The sequence below is a fragment of the Nyctereutes procyonoides genome, unplaced genomic scaffold (genome assembly GCF_905146905.1).
Source record: "Nyctereutes procyonoides isolate TBG_1078 unplaced genomic scaffold, NYPRO_anot_genome, whole genome shotgun sequence".
Taxonomy (NCBI): Eukaryota; Metazoa; Chordata; class Mammalia; order Carnivora; family Canidae; genus Nyctereutes; species Nyctereutes procyonoides.
This window is the reverse complement of record NW_026575135.1, coordinates 73,060,985-73,076,490: the sequence shown is the minus strand read 5'-3', so window position 1 is coordinate 73,076,490 and position 15,506 is coordinate 73,060,985. Positions and strand designations below refer to the sequence as shown.

Sequence of the window (15,506 nt, the reverse complement as noted above, 5' to 3'; positions counted from 1 at the left end):
ACTCCACATCACTGCACACAATGCTGAATGAATAGCCTCAAATTTGTCACCTTCTGGCCTTATGTGGCGATTTCTCTGGGATGTTTACCCAGGAAGGCAATTGCTGGCCCATGGGAAATATGTCACTAAGTGGGATAGAGGGATCCCCCAAAGGTAGTGTTATCATTTTGCCATTGGTAGTGCATGGAGGCTCCATGTGTCCACATCCCATATAAGCCAGATTTCTTAGTTAGCCAGTCAGTGGGGATGAGTGATTGCTCATTGTTCTTTCAGTTTGAACTCCTCTGAATACTAAGAAGTTTGGGCAAAAAAAAAAAAAAAGAAGTTTGGGCATCCCTTCATATGCTATTTGACTTTTGGGGCTTCCTCTTTTGAACGTTGACAGTTCCTGTCCTTTGGCCATTTTTTTAAAAGTACACTCTATGCCCAATGTGGAGCCCAACGTGGGGCTCAAACTCATGACTCTGAAATGAAGACCTGAGCTGAAATCAAGGATCAGAAGTTTAACTGAGCCACTCAGTGTCCCCTTTGGCTGTTTTTAGTATGAGTTTGCTATCTTTTATTGATTCAAGGGAACCTGATACTTATGTATATCACATATATCACACATACACTAGCAGACACACATACATATATGTATATGTTTATGTGTGTGTGTGTGTATGTTCTATTAGGTATGTCCATGGTTTTCCATTGAAAAGAAACCATTAATTTTGATAAAATCTAAGTCATCAAATTTTTACCTAATGACTTGTGGTTTTGAAACTTTGTTGATGTGTATATATGTATGTGTATGAGGTTGCTATCTTTCTTTTATTGAATCAATAAGACATATGTGTGTGTGTGTACACACATATATCTTTATACAGATATACATTCATCAAATTTGTACCTTATGGCATTTCTTTTTTGAAGTTTTGTGGAAGAAAGCCTTCCTCACACTTAGGTCATAAAGATACTCTCTTCCACTTTCTTCTATTCACTTTACATGTGTTATATGTATGTCATTAATCCACCTGAAATTTGCCACTTTATTTGGTGCTATGTGAGGATATAGCTGATATAGCTATTTTTCTTTACATGGTGAGTGAGTTTTCCTAGTGACATCTACCACACCATCCATGATTTTCCTATTGATGTAGGTACTGCCTTTAGTTCATATTTGGTTCCCATGTGTAGATGAGTCTATCTCTTGACCACCTATTACTTCATTGTTTTTACTGTTATAATACCCAAAAGTACAAGTTTTCCTCCTTTTGCTTCCTTTTGAAAATGAATGGACCTTTTTAGGTCCATTTCAAATTTTAGGATTAATTTACGAAATTCCTTTAAAAATCCCAAAGCAGTTTTATATGGGATTGCTTTAACTTTTATTTTTTTAATAATAAATTTATTTTTTATTGGTGTTCAATTTGCCAACATACAGAATAACACCCAGTGCTCATACTGTCAAGTGCCCCCCTCAGTGCCTGTCACCCATTCACCCCCTTTTTAGATAAATTTATAAAGAATAAACATTTTTATAGAATTGAGTTATACTATGCAAGAGCTATATGTTTTGAAAAGTCTACTAATGATTCTGATGTAAAACCAGGATTTAAAGCCCCTGCTGTAAATCTATGGAGCTCTGAAAACTTAATAGAAGCAATAAACTTTTGCTATTTTGTGACTTGTTGATCTCTCTGTTGTAAAGAAGAATAAGATAAAATAAAACAGAAATCCACTCAGGATGGTTCATGTTATGAAAGGAGGCAAATCAGGATATCTAAAGGACATTTTAGGACAGAAGCCATGTTCAGCCAGACTTCCTTGGACTTATTCTGCTGATCAGAGATTGAAACATCTTGTGTAACCTTCAGGGCATCCTAGCCATCTGTATTGGTTCTCTTTGCCCACATGCTTTGTTTTCTTGCCTTTTTTCAGTACAAGATCAGACTGCCTGCAGATCTGGCATAACCCAGCACTGACATCTGCCACCTACTTAATCCTAAATTCCTAGAGAAATGCTATTGTGAACCCAGACCAGTCTGGACTCCAATTAGCAGTCATGGTGGGAATGAGATCATTAGGTTTGTGGCACCCCCTCATGCATTTTGAGCCTCCCTCAAGGTTCCAGAGTTGCTGAATCAGATCTTTGAGTCTTTTCCCTTTCTGTTTACTTTCAGAGTGGAGAACAGCCCAACAATATGCAGGTAACTGAAGTCAAGGGACTGTGACTTGTGACTTGGGTTGGTTGGATCTTAAACAGAAGGGAAGAGGAGACAACTGAGATTGGAGGGAGGCTGTGTCCAGGAGCCAAGTATGGAGCCTACACACACAAACACATAAGCCTACTTTTGCACATACACAACATGACACATGTGCCTGCATGCTTGCATGCATACTTCTGACTACATTCACACATGCACTTTTTTATGTACACATATATTGTCCTAAAAGCACATTACTTTCTGGGTTTTATTAGATTTGTTTCCATCTGGCAGGAAGGCTGCTAGCGCCAGTTTGTAGGAACCCCTCATTAGATAGAAGAGATCCTTAGGGCTCCTGTCTATCAAATGGGTGTGCTTTGAGGGATGGAGTATTTGAGTGGAAGGTACTGGACTGGATGATCTCAGAGGCCCCTTTCAGTTTTAAAATCCTAACATTGCTATAAAACTGAGGCTCAGGGATGCCTGGGTGGCTCAGTGATTGAGCATCTGCCTTTGGCTCAGGGAATGACCCCATGGTCCCAGGATCGAGTCCCACATCAGGCTCCCTGCACGGAGCCTACTTCTCCCTCTGCCTATATCTCTGCCTGCCTCTCTCTCTCTCTGTGTCTCTTATGAATAAATAAATAAAATCCTCTAAAAAAAACTGAGGCTCAGAGCTCATGTGATTATCTCAAGGTCACACAGAATGGTGTATCAGTGAGGAATTGAACCAGCCCAGAGTCCCTTTCCCTTGAGGAATTGGGAGAAACTAGAAACTTTTCTATCTCCCGATCTCCATGGCACCTGGTATGGCATTCAGGAAACTTCCAGTTTAGGAAAGAAATATGATTCTTATTTGGCTTTCAGGTGCTCAGAAGTGCCTTGCAAGCTGCTTCAGTACACAGGGGTGGTTTCAGGGGTGGGAGTGACCACCAGGAGCACTAGGAGGTTTACCTGTCAGGAAAGGGGACAGGCAAGGCCCAGAACCACCCTTCACAGGTACTAACCATGTGCCTTTGCACAGTGGATGTAACCCTTGATCCAGCCTCCGCCCACCACAGCCTGGAAGTCTCCGAGGATGGCAAGAGCGTGTCCTCCTGCACAGCAGTGCCTGGCCCTGTGATGGGAGACCCCCAGCGGTTCTCTGAGCAGACGTGTGTGCTGAGCTGTCAGCATTTTTCTGGTGGCCGCCACTACTGGGAAGTGCATGTTGGCAGGCGCAGCCGCTGGTTCCTGGGTGTGTGTTTGGCCACAGTGCCACGTATGGGGCCAGCACAACTAAGCCCGGCCAGTGGCTACTGGGTGATGGGGCTGTGGAACCACTGTGAGTATTTTGTCCTGGACCCACATCGCATCGCACTCACCCTGCGTGTGCCACCACGGCGTGTAGGTATCTTCCTGGACTGGGAGGCAGGAAAACTGTCCTTCTTCAATGTGTCAGATGGCTCCCATATCTTCACCTTCACCGACACCTTCTCGGGGACACTCTCTGCGTATTTCAGGCCCAGAGCTCACGACGGTGGTGAACACCCAGATCCCCTCACCATCTGCCCATTGCCTGTTAGAAGAACATGCATCCTTGAAGAGGATGAGAGAGATGCCTGGTTACAGCCCTATGGGCCCTCGGATCCCACCCTTGGCCTGTGGTGAGGCACTCTCTTGCCTACAGGTTTGAGTCCTTGGCAGCTTCCTAGATACCTGGCTGGGATTTGCTCTCTCACTTCCTCTAGAGTGGAGGAAACATCACCAAAATGTTGGCAAAGGCTAAGGACTCACCATGGAAAAGGGGAACAAAAAGAGGAACCTTTGTCTATAGATGTATGCATATATGTATGTGATTTTCTTTAATGAAAAGAGTGAATTCCAAAGCTCCTTTGTGTATATGGTAGGACTAAGCAAAGGAGGAACAATAAATTTACGTTGTGGGGAGCCACGGCGTGCACTGGAGATCAGAAAGAAAGAGGACTGGGGGAAAGGTAGAGGGAAACTTTACTGGATTGGATAAGAGGTATCAATTAACATATTTTTTAAAAATACTTTTTGTATGTGTTTTCTAGCTCTAAAATGTCTAGAAGCAATGATACCTCATAAACAGTGATTTTACCTGAGGCTTAGATCCCAGTTTTAAATGACATTTCCCACTGAAATGAACTTGGAGAAACGGCTGATTCCAGGGTTGGAACAGAGAAGGTACAGGTGAATCTGGAATATCTTGTATTCAAATGTGCTCAGAAAGTGATGAAGCCATAAGAACCAGGGTGAAGAGGCTCCACTGATCAGTTATGGGATGATTTGAACTTTCAAATGAATCATGACAAGGATGAATAATGACAAGAATTGCTCAACAAGGTATTGCACAAATAAGAAAATGCCCTATGTGTGCTGAGAGGTTTTGCAGTCAGAGATGAAATACAGAGATATGAAAGAGTAAAGAAGAAAATGGAAGAGTAGATCTGTGAACTCATGGTTTTTATAATGTACAGATAGATGGAGCACACATACACACACAATAAATAGGTAAATAGATTTGTGTGTGCATGCATATGGTTCCTAGCTCTGTCAGTTTTGACAGCTTTGGAACAATAACATTCCAGTACCAATGAACACACCTAGCATCCAGAACTTAGTTTTTAGTACTATGTTCCAATAAAAAGAACCAAGGCTCCTTAGATAAGGGGTGAACTTCAGGGCTAAGGCAGGGAGAATACAAGATAGGTGTGATATTATGATTAATAAGAAATATATGGTCTTCCACCTAGATTCTGGCACAAAACTCCTAAAACTCTTAGAATTTCCTAAGTGGTAAGAGCTATCAAGATGTCTCTTGATAGTCATAACAAGGACTTTTCAACTACATCTCGTTTGTGTTAATAAGATGACTTCTGGAAAGCCCTCTAAGGGTGGAGCTGGTTTTCAGGAGACCCAAGTACATTATTAAAAAGGTTGAAATTTAGTCTTCCCCTACCTCTCATCCATCCCTAAACTCAGGGAGAGAAGAGAGGCTGGACCCACACATATGTGGTCAGTTATTCTTCCATAAAGCAATAAAGAATATCTAATGGAAAAAAGACAGTCCCTTCAACATATGGGGTTAAGAAAACTGGACAACATTAAAAAATGAAACTGAATGATTTTCTTAAACCATACACAAAAATAAACTCAAAATGAAGGAGAGACCTAAATTTGAGACAGGAAACCATCAAAATCCTAGAGGAGAACACAGGCAGTAACCTCTTTGACATTGGCCATGGCAACTTCTTACTAGACATGTGTCTGGAGGCAAGGGAAACAAGCAAAAAGAAACTACTGGGACTTCAAGATAAAAAGCTTCTGCATAGCAAGGAATACAGTGAACAAAACTAAAAAGGAAACCTATGGAATGGGAGAAGATATTTGCAGATGACATACCTGATAAAGGGGTTAGTATACAAAAATCTAGAAAGAACTTATCAAACTCAACACCCAAGAAACGAATAATCTAGGTAGGAAATGGGCAGAAGACAGGAAGAGACATTTTTCCAAAGGAGACATACAGATGGCCAACAGACAAATGAAAAGATGCTCAACATCAGTCATCATCAGGGAAATGCAAGTCAAAACTACAGTAAGATATCACTTCACACCTAACAGAATGGCTAAAATGAACTGCACAGGAGACAACAGGTGTTGGTGAGGATGTTGAGAAAAAGGAATCGTTTTACACTCTTGGGGGGAATGCAAACTGATGCAGTCACCCTGAAAAACAGTATGAAGTTTCCTCAAAAACTTAAAAATAGAACTATCTTATGATCCAGCAATGGCACTACTGGGTATTTACCCAAATAATACAAGAACACTAATTCAAAGGGTTACATGCATCTCCATGTTTATTGCAGCATTATTTACAATAGCCAAGATATGGAATCAGCCCAAATGTGCATCAATTGATGAATGGATAAATCAGAGGGTGTATATATGTACAAGGAATATTACTAAGCCATGAAAAAATGAAATCTTGCCATTTGCAATGACATGGATAGAGCTAGAGAGTATAATGCTAAGGGAAATAAGTCAGTCAGAGAAAGAAAAATACCATACAATTTCATTCTTATGAGGAATTTCATTTGTTTTAATGACCAAAGGAAAAAAGAGAGACAAACCAAGGAAGAGACTCTTAATTATAGAGACAAACTGATGGTTACCAGACGATGGGAGAATGGGTTAAACAGGTGATGGGGATTAAGAGGGGCATTTGCTGTAATGAGTACTGCTATTGTATGGAAGTATTGAATCACTATATTGTACACCTGAAACTAATATTATCCTTTATGTTAACTAGAATGTAAATAAAAACTTTTTAAAAAGTGTTAAAAATAATAAAATAACTTTACAAATGCTAAGTGAAATACATCAGAGAAAAATGTATATGATTTCACTCATATGTGGAATTTAAGAAACAAATGAGCAAAAGGGGAATAAAGAGATACAAGCAAAAAGAGAGACCTTAATTATAGAGGAAAAAACTGATGGTTACCAGAGTAGAAAGGGTTGGTGGGATGGGTGAAAAAGGTGATGGGGATTATGGAGGAAACAAGTCATAATGAGTACCTGTTGATGTATAAATTGTTGAATCACTGTATTGTACACCTTAAACTAACTCAACACTATGTTACAACTGGAATTAAAACAAAAACTAAAAAAAATTATAGCCTTGTTAACATACTATGCATGATATTCAGAGAAAGCTGGTTTTCTATATTCATTTGCATTGATGTACAAACATTTTGGGGTCCTACTCACAAATGTTATATGATAACATTAAAAATACATTCCTTGACTGTATACAATGATTATATATTCCTTTAAGATTGTTTTATGCATTAAATAAGAAAAACAAACGCATAGCTGATACAAAAAGCAAGTTAAATTCTTTTTAAATAGCTGATAGCTGTACTTGTGCATTTTAAATAATGGGGAAGCCCAGCTTTAATGCTGGAAGGATCTTAGACTTTCGGTTACATGTTTTGTGAACCATAATGGCCATGCTGGAGGCCACTCAAAGGGTCAGAATATTCAGAGTAGAAACCCAAGCCTCCATCCAAAGCTCATTACTCTCTTGAAAGTTTCTAAAAATAGGACACCATATGTTCATTTCTCCCCACTGTTTACATTTTCCATAGAGCTATTCTTCAAAACTGGGAAATGGTGAACATGGCACTTATGTGTGTATCCCAATCCAGTGTACTAAATACAACATGAAGTGAGGATGCGCTTGCTTGAGGCAGCTTAGGGTGGCTTACTCACAGAGGCAGGCAGAGCTGAGAGAGGACCTTAACTACAACAGTGGGTGGGAATCAAGTTATTATGGGCCCCATGGGAATCTTACGTGGGGAGACAAATGTTCCCATGGATTGAGTACTTCCATACTTCTTTGGTGAGCTTATAAATTGGCACATTTTGAGGTCAATTTTGCTAATGTCTGCCAATTTCTAAATGTGAGCATCCTCTGACCCAGTAGTTCCAAATTCAGGAATCTGATATATAGAAATATTCATACCAACACCTGAAAATATAAGAAGATATTCATTAAGCAGTGAAAGCAAGGGTGGAATACCTTCCACTTGCTATTTGGAGAATAAATAAAATATATTCCATTTATACTATGGCTACTGTGGCACCAAAAATTTTTACACAGAATGTGTATTATTGCTTTTGTAATTTAAAAAGGAAGCAAAAAAAGGAAGCCAAAAGGACAGTCTCTTTAATAAATTGTTCTGGAAAATTGGACAACCACATGCAGAAGAATGAAACTAGACCATTCTCTTACAGCATACACAAAGACAAACTCAAAATGGATGAAAGATATAAATGTGAGACAAGATTCCATCAAAATCCTAGAGAACACAGGCAACACCCTTTTTGAACTTGGCCACTGCAACTTCTTGCAAGATACATCCACGAAGGCAAGAGAAACAAAAGCAAAATGAATTACTGGGACTTCCTCAAGATAAGAATCTTCTGCAAAGCAAAAGAAACAGTCAACAAAACTAAGAGACAACCTACAGAATGGGAGAAGATATTTACAAATGACGTATCAGATAAAGGGCTAGTATCCAAGGTATATAAAGAACTTCTTAAACTCAACAGCAAAGAAACAAACAATCCAATCCATCAAATGGGCAAAAGACATGAACAGAAATTTCACCAAAGACCAACACATGGCCAAGAAGCACATGAGAAAATGCTCCGCATCACTTCCCATCAGGGAAATACAAATCAAAACCACAATGAGATACCACCTCACACCAGTGAGAATGGGGAAAATTAACAAGGCAGGAAACCACAAATATTGGAGAGGATATGGAGAAAGGGGAACCCTCCTGCACTGTTGGTGCAGCCACTCTGGAAAACTGTGTGGAGGCTCCTCAAAGAGTTAAAAATAGACCTGCCCTATGACCCAGCAATTGCACTGCTGGGGATTTACCCCAAAGATACAGATGCAATGAAACGCCGGGACACCTGCACCCTGATGTTTCTAGCAGCAATGTCCACAATAGCCAAACTGTGGAAGGAGCCTCGGTGTCCATCGAAAGATGAATGGATAAAGAAGATGTGGTTTATGTATACAATGGAATATTACTCAGCCATTAGAAACGACAAATACCCACCATTTGCTTCAACGTGGATGGAACTGGAGGGTATTATGCTGAGTGAAATAAGTCAATCGGAGAAGGACAAACATTTTTGGTCTCATTCATTTGGGGAATATAAAAAATACTGAAAGGGAATATAAGGGAAGGGAGAAGAAATGTGTGGGAAATATCAGAAAGGGAGACAGAACATAAAGACTCCTAACTCTGGGAAATGAACTAGGGGTGGTGGAAGGGGAGGAGGGCAGGGGGTGGAGGTGAATGGGTGACGGGCACTGAGGGGGACACTTGACAGGATGAGCACTGGGTGTTATTCTGTATGTTGGCAAATTGAACACCAATAAAAAATAAATTTATTATAAAAAATAAAAATAAAACTCAAATACAAGAAGAAATCTGCCAGAAACTCAAACACATGGAGATTAAAGAGCATCCTTAAAATATGAATAGGTCAACCCGGAAATTAGAGAAAAATTGAAGAGATTCATGGAAAATAATAAAAAAAAGAAAATACAACCTTTCAAAATCTTTGCGATACAACAAGAGTGGTCCTAAGATGGAAATAAATCGCAATACAAGTCTGCCTCAAAAAATTAGAAAAACCTCAAATACACAAGCTAACCTCACACTTCAAGGAACCGGGGAAAGACAACAAGTCTTTCCCAAGAAGACAAGTCTTGTCCCATCAACAAGGGAAACAAAAGCCTAAACCAAGCAGAAGAAGAGAGATAATAAACATTCGAGCAGAACTTAATAAAATAACAGATCAACCAAACCAGGAGTTGGTTCTCTGAAAGAATTAATAGATAAACCATTAGCCAGCCTTATTAAAATAAAAAAGACTCAAAGTAATAAAATGAATGAAAGAGGAGAAAACATAACCAATATCAAGAAAATAAGAATTATTTTTAAAAAGTATTATGAGTAGCTATATGCCAACAAATTAGGCAATCTAGAAGAAATAGATGTATTTCTGGAAAACCAAAAATTACCAACACTGGAACAAGGAGAAACAGAAAACCTGAACAGGTCAGTAACCAGTAAGGAAATTGAATCAGTCATCAAAACATCCCAAGATAAAAAAGTCCAGGGCCAGATATCTTCTGGGGAATTCTATCAAATGTTTAAAGAAGAAATAATACCTATTCTACTAAAGCTCTTTCGAAGGAAAGACAGGGAAAGAATACTTCCAAACTTGTTTTATGAGGCCAGCATGACTTTGATCACAAAACCAGACAAAGACCCCACCAAAAAGGAGAATTATACACCAACATGCCTGATGAGCAGGGATGCAAAAATTCTCAATGAGATACTAGCCACTTGATCCAACAATACATTAATAATAATTAATATTATTCACCATGACCAAGTGGGATTTATCCCTGGGATGCAAGGGTGGTTCAACACTGGTAAAAAAAAAAAAATTAACATGATAGATGACATCAACAAGAGAAAAAAAAGAACCATATGATCCTCTCAGTAGATGCAGAGAAAACATTTGACAACATACAACATCCATTCCTGATCAAAACTCTTCAGAGTGTACGAATAGAGGGAACATCCCTCAATATCTTAAAAGCCATTTATGAAAAGCCCACAGCAAATGTCATTCTCAAAGAGGAAAACTTGAGAGCCTTTCCTTTAAAATCAGGAACACGACAGGAATTTCCACTCTCACCACTGTTATTCAACATAGGACTAGAAGTCCTAGCCTCAGCAATCAGACAACAACAATAAAAAATAAAAGGCATTCAGGGAGGAGGGGCAAGATGTCAGAAGAGGAGGGTCCCCGAGTCACCTGTCCCCACCAAATTACCTAGATGACCTTCAAATCATCCTGAAAATCTACGAATTCGGCCTGAGATTTAAAGAGAGACCAGCTGGAACGCTATAGTGAGGAGAGTTCGCGCTTCTATCAAGGTAGGAAGGGGGGGGGGAGAAATAAAGAAACAAAAGGCCTCCGAGGGGGAGGGCCCCGCGAGGAGCCGGGCTGAGGCCGGGGCGAGTGTCCCCAGGACAGGAGAGCCCCGTCCCGGAGAAGCAGGAGCTGCACCAACCTTCCCGGGCGGAAAGGGGCTCGCAGGGAGTTAGAGCAGGACCCAGGAGGGCGGGGATGCCCTCGGGCTCCCTGGGACACTAACAGACACCTGCGCCCCGGGAGAGTGCGCCGAGCTCCCTAAGGGCTGCAGCGCGCACAGCGGGACCGGAGCAGTTCGGGAGCAGCTCCGGGGCGGCTCCGGCAGAGGCTCTGCACAGAGGGAGCTGCGCGGCAGGGAGCACGATTCCAACAGCGCAGGCCCAGAGGCACAGGGCGCCGGGGACACAGCCCAAGATCCGGCGCTCCCCCCCCCCCCCAACAGGCAGAGCCGGGAGGGCCCAGGACAGCAAGGACACTCCTGCCGCAGGGCGGCCCGGAGCTGGGCAGAACACCGGCCCCGCCCCGGAGCATCCAGGCCCCTGCAGACTGAGAGCTCCATTGTTACTGTGGGAGCTGAATCCAGGGCTCCAGAGCTGGAGCCTCACAGGATAAACAACCCCCACTGAGCATCACAGTGGCCTCACCGGATAAACAGGTTAAACATCTTTCATTGAGCCCTGAATCAGGCAGGGGCAGAGCAGCTCCCCCAAGTGCTAATACCTGAAAATCAGGACAGCAGGCCCCTCCCCCAGAAGACCAGCTATACCAACAGGGGAAAAACAAATTATTGACCAAGCAACACTGGAAAGATCCAGGGGAAGTCGAGGGATTTACAGCATACAGAATCAGAGTAAACTCCCCCTTGTTTTTTGTTTTTTGATTTCTGTTTGCCTAAACCTGCCCCCCGCTTTTTTATTTTTCGTCTTTTCTTTACTCTTTTTTCCCCTCTCTTTTTTCTTTTTTTCTTTCTTTTCTGTCTTTTTCTCCTTTTCCCAATACAACTTGTTTTTGGCCACTCTACACTGAGCAAAATGACTAGAAGGAAAACCTCACCTCAAAAGAATCAGAAACAGTCCTCTCTCCCACAGAGTTACAAAATTTGGATTACAATTCAAGGTCAGAAAGCCAATTCAGAAGAACTATTATAAAGCTACTGGTGGATCTAGAAGAAAGCATAAAGGACTCAAGAGACTTCATGACTGTAGAATTTAGATCTAATCAGGCAGAAATTAAAAATCAATTGAATGAGATGCAATCCAAACCAGAGGTCCTAATGATGACGGTTAACGAGGTGGAAGAATGAGTGAGTGACAGAACACAAGTTGATGGTAAAGAGGGAAACTGAGGAAAAAATAGACAAACAATTAAAAGATCATGAGGATAGATTAAGGGAAATAAATGACAGACTGAGGAAGAAAAAACTACGTTTCATTGGGATTTCTGAGGGTGCCGAAAGGGCCAGAGGGCCAGAATATGTATTTGAACAAATCATAGCTGAAAACTTTCCTAATCTGGGAATGGAAATGGGCATTCAGATCAGGAAATAGAGAGATCCCCCTCTAAAATCAATAAAAAGCGTTCAACACCTCAACATCTAATAGTGAAGCTTGCAAATTCCAAAGATAAAGAGAAGATCCTTAAAGCAGCAAGAGACAAGAAGTCCCTGACTTTCATGGGGAGGAATATTAGGGTAACAGCAGACCTCTCCACAGAGACCTGGCAGGCCAGAAAGGGCTGGCAGGATGTATTCAGGGTCCTAAATGAGAAAAACATGCAACCAAGAATACTTTATCCAGCGAGGCTTTCATTCAGAATAGAAGGAGAGATAAAAAGCTTCCAAGATAGGCAGGAACTGAAAGAATATGTGACCACCGAACCAGCTCTGCAAGAAATTTTAAGGGGGACTCTTAAAATTACTCTTTAAGAAGAAGTCCAATGGAAAAATCCACTAAAACAGGGACTGAATAAGGATCAAGATGACAGTAAACTCATATATTTCGGGATCCCTGGGTGGCGCAGCGGCTTGGCGCCTGCCTTTGGCCCAGGGCATGATCCTGGAGACCCGGGATCGAATCCCACATCGGGCTCCCAGTGTATGGAGCCTGCTTCTCCCTCTGCCTATGTCTCTGCCTCTCTCTGTCTCTGTTTGTGACTATCATAAATAAATAAAAAAACAAATAAACTCATATATTTCAATGTAACTCTGAATGTGAATGGGCTTAATGACCCCATCAAAAGGCGGAGGGTTTCAGACTGGATAAAAAGAAAGGACCCATCTATTTGCTGTCTACAAGAGACTCATTTTAGAGATAAAGACACCTACAGCCTGAAAATGAAAAGTTGGAGAACCATTTACCATTCAAATGATCCTAAAAAGAAAGCAGGGGTAACCATCCTTATATCAGATAAACTAAAATTTATCCCGAGACTGTAGTGAGAGATGAAGAGGGATACTATATCATACTTCAAGGATCTATCCAACAAGAGGACTTAACAATAAACAATATATATGCCCCAAATTTGGAAGCTGCCAAATGTATCAGTCAATTAATAACAAAAGGTAAGACATACTTAGATAATAATACACTTATACTTGGTGACTTCAATCTAGCGCTTTCTACCCTCGATAGGTCTTCTAAACACAACATCTCCAAAGAAACGAGAGCTTTAAATGATACACTGGACCAGATAGATTTCACAGATATCTACAGAAGTTCACATCCAAATGCAACTGAATACACATTCTTCTCAAGTGCACATGGAACTTTCTCCAGAATAGACCACATACTGGGTCACAAATCAGGTCTGAACCGATACCAAAAGATTGGGATCATCCCCTGCATATTCTCAGACCATAACGCCTTGAAATTAGAACTAAATCACAAGAAGAAGTTTGGAAGGACTTCAAACACGTGAAGGTTAAGGACCATCCTGCTAAAAGATGAAAGGGTCAACCAGGAAATTAAGGAAGAATTAAAAAGATTCATGGAAACTAATGAGAATGAAGATAAAACCATTCAAAATCTTTGGGATAAAACAAAAGCAGTCCTGAGGGGGAAATACATCGCAATACAAGCATCCATTCAAAACCTGGAAAGAACTCAAATACAAATGCTAACCTTACACATAAAGGAGCTAGAGAAAAAGCAGCAAATATATCCTACACCCAGCAGAAGAAGAGAGTTAATAAAAATTCGAGCAGAACTCAAGGAAATCGAGACCAGAAGAACTGTGGAACACATCAACAAAACCAGGAGTTGGTTCTTTGAAAGAATTAATAAGACAGATAAACCAGTCTTATTAAAGCCAGTCTTATTAAAAAGAAGAGAGAGAAGACTCAAATTAATGAAATCATGAATGAGAAAGGAGAGATCACTACCAATACCAAGGAAATACAAACGATTTTACAAACATATTATGAACAGCTATACGCCAATAAATTGGCAATCTAGAAGAAATGGACGAATTTCTGGAAAGCCACAAACTACCAAAACTGGAACAGGAAGAAATACAAAACCTGAACAGGTCAATAACCAGGGAGGAAATTGAAGCAGTCATCAAAAACCTCCCAAGACACAAAGGTCCAGGGCCAGATGGCTTCCCTGGGGAATTCTTTCAAACATTTAAAGAAGAAACTGTCCCTATTCTACTAAAGCTGTTTGGAAAGATAGAAAGAGATGGAGTACTTCCAAATTCATTCTATGAGGCCAGCATCACCTTAATTCCAAAGCCAGACAAAGACCCCACCAAAAAGGAGAATTACAGACCAATATCCCTGATGAACATGGATGCAAAAATTCTCAACAAGGTACTAGCCAATAGGATCCAATAACAGATTAAAAAATTATTCACCATGACCAAGTAGGATTTATCCCCGGAACACAAGGCTCGTAAAACAATCAATGTGATTCATCATATCAGCAAGAGAAAAACCAAGAAACTATGATCCTCTCATTAGATGCAGAGAAAGCATTTGACAAAATATAGCATCCATTCCTGATCAAAACTCTTCAGAGTGTAGGGATAGAGGGAACATTCCTCGACATCTTAAAAGCCATCAACGAAAACCCCACAGCAAATATCATTCTCAATGGAGAAGCACTGGGAGCCTTTCCCCTAAGATCAGAAACAAGACAGGGATGTCCACTCTCACCACTGCTATTCAACATAGTACTGGAAGTCCTAGCCTCAGCAATCAGACAACAAAAAGACATTAAAGGCATTCAAATTGGCAAAGAAGAAGTCAAACTCTCCCTCTTCGCCGATGACATGATACTCTACATAGAAAACCCAAAAGCCTCCACCCCAAGATTGCTAGAACTCATACAGCAATTTGGTAGCGTGGCAGGATACAAAATCAATGCCCAGAAATCAATGGCATTTCTATACACTAACAATGAGACTGAAGAAAGAGAAATGAAGGAGTCAATCCCATTTACAATTGCACCCAAAAGCATAAGATACCTAGGAATAAACCTAACCAAAGAGGTAAAGGATCTATAGCCTAAAAACCATAGAATACTTCTGAAAGAAATTGAGGAAGACACAAAGAGATGGAAAAATATTCCATGCTCATGGATTGGCAGAATTAATATTGTGAAAATGTCTATGTTACCCAGGGCAATTTCCACATTTAATGCAATTCCTATCAAAATACCATGAACTTTCTTCAGAGACTTAGAACAAATTATTTTAAGATTTGTGTGGAATCAGAAAAGACCGCAAATAGCCAGGGGAATTTTAAAAAAGGAGACCATATCTGGGGGCATC

The 15,506-nt window shown here is 40.6% G+C and overlaps 1 protein-coding gene across 1 annotated transcript in view; it reads left to right on the top strand.

Annotated features, from left to right (window-relative positions):
- BTNL9 (butyrophilin like 9) overlaps nucleotides 1-7,004 on the top strand; it is a 46,288-nt gene extending 39,284 nt beyond the window's left edge. Inside the window, exons 10-11 of the mRNA XM_055302202.1 lie at nucleotides 2,166-2,192; nucleotides 3,214-7,004. Of these exons, the coding sequence (XP_055158177.1) occupies nucleotides 2,166-2,192; nucleotides 3,214-3,839 (653 nt within the window). The 3' untranslated portion in view covers nucleotides 3,840-7,004. The remainder of the gene's footprint in view (nucleotides 1-2,165; nucleotides 2,193-3,213) is intronic.
- Nucleotides 7,005-15,506: the final 8,502 nt, after the last annotated feature.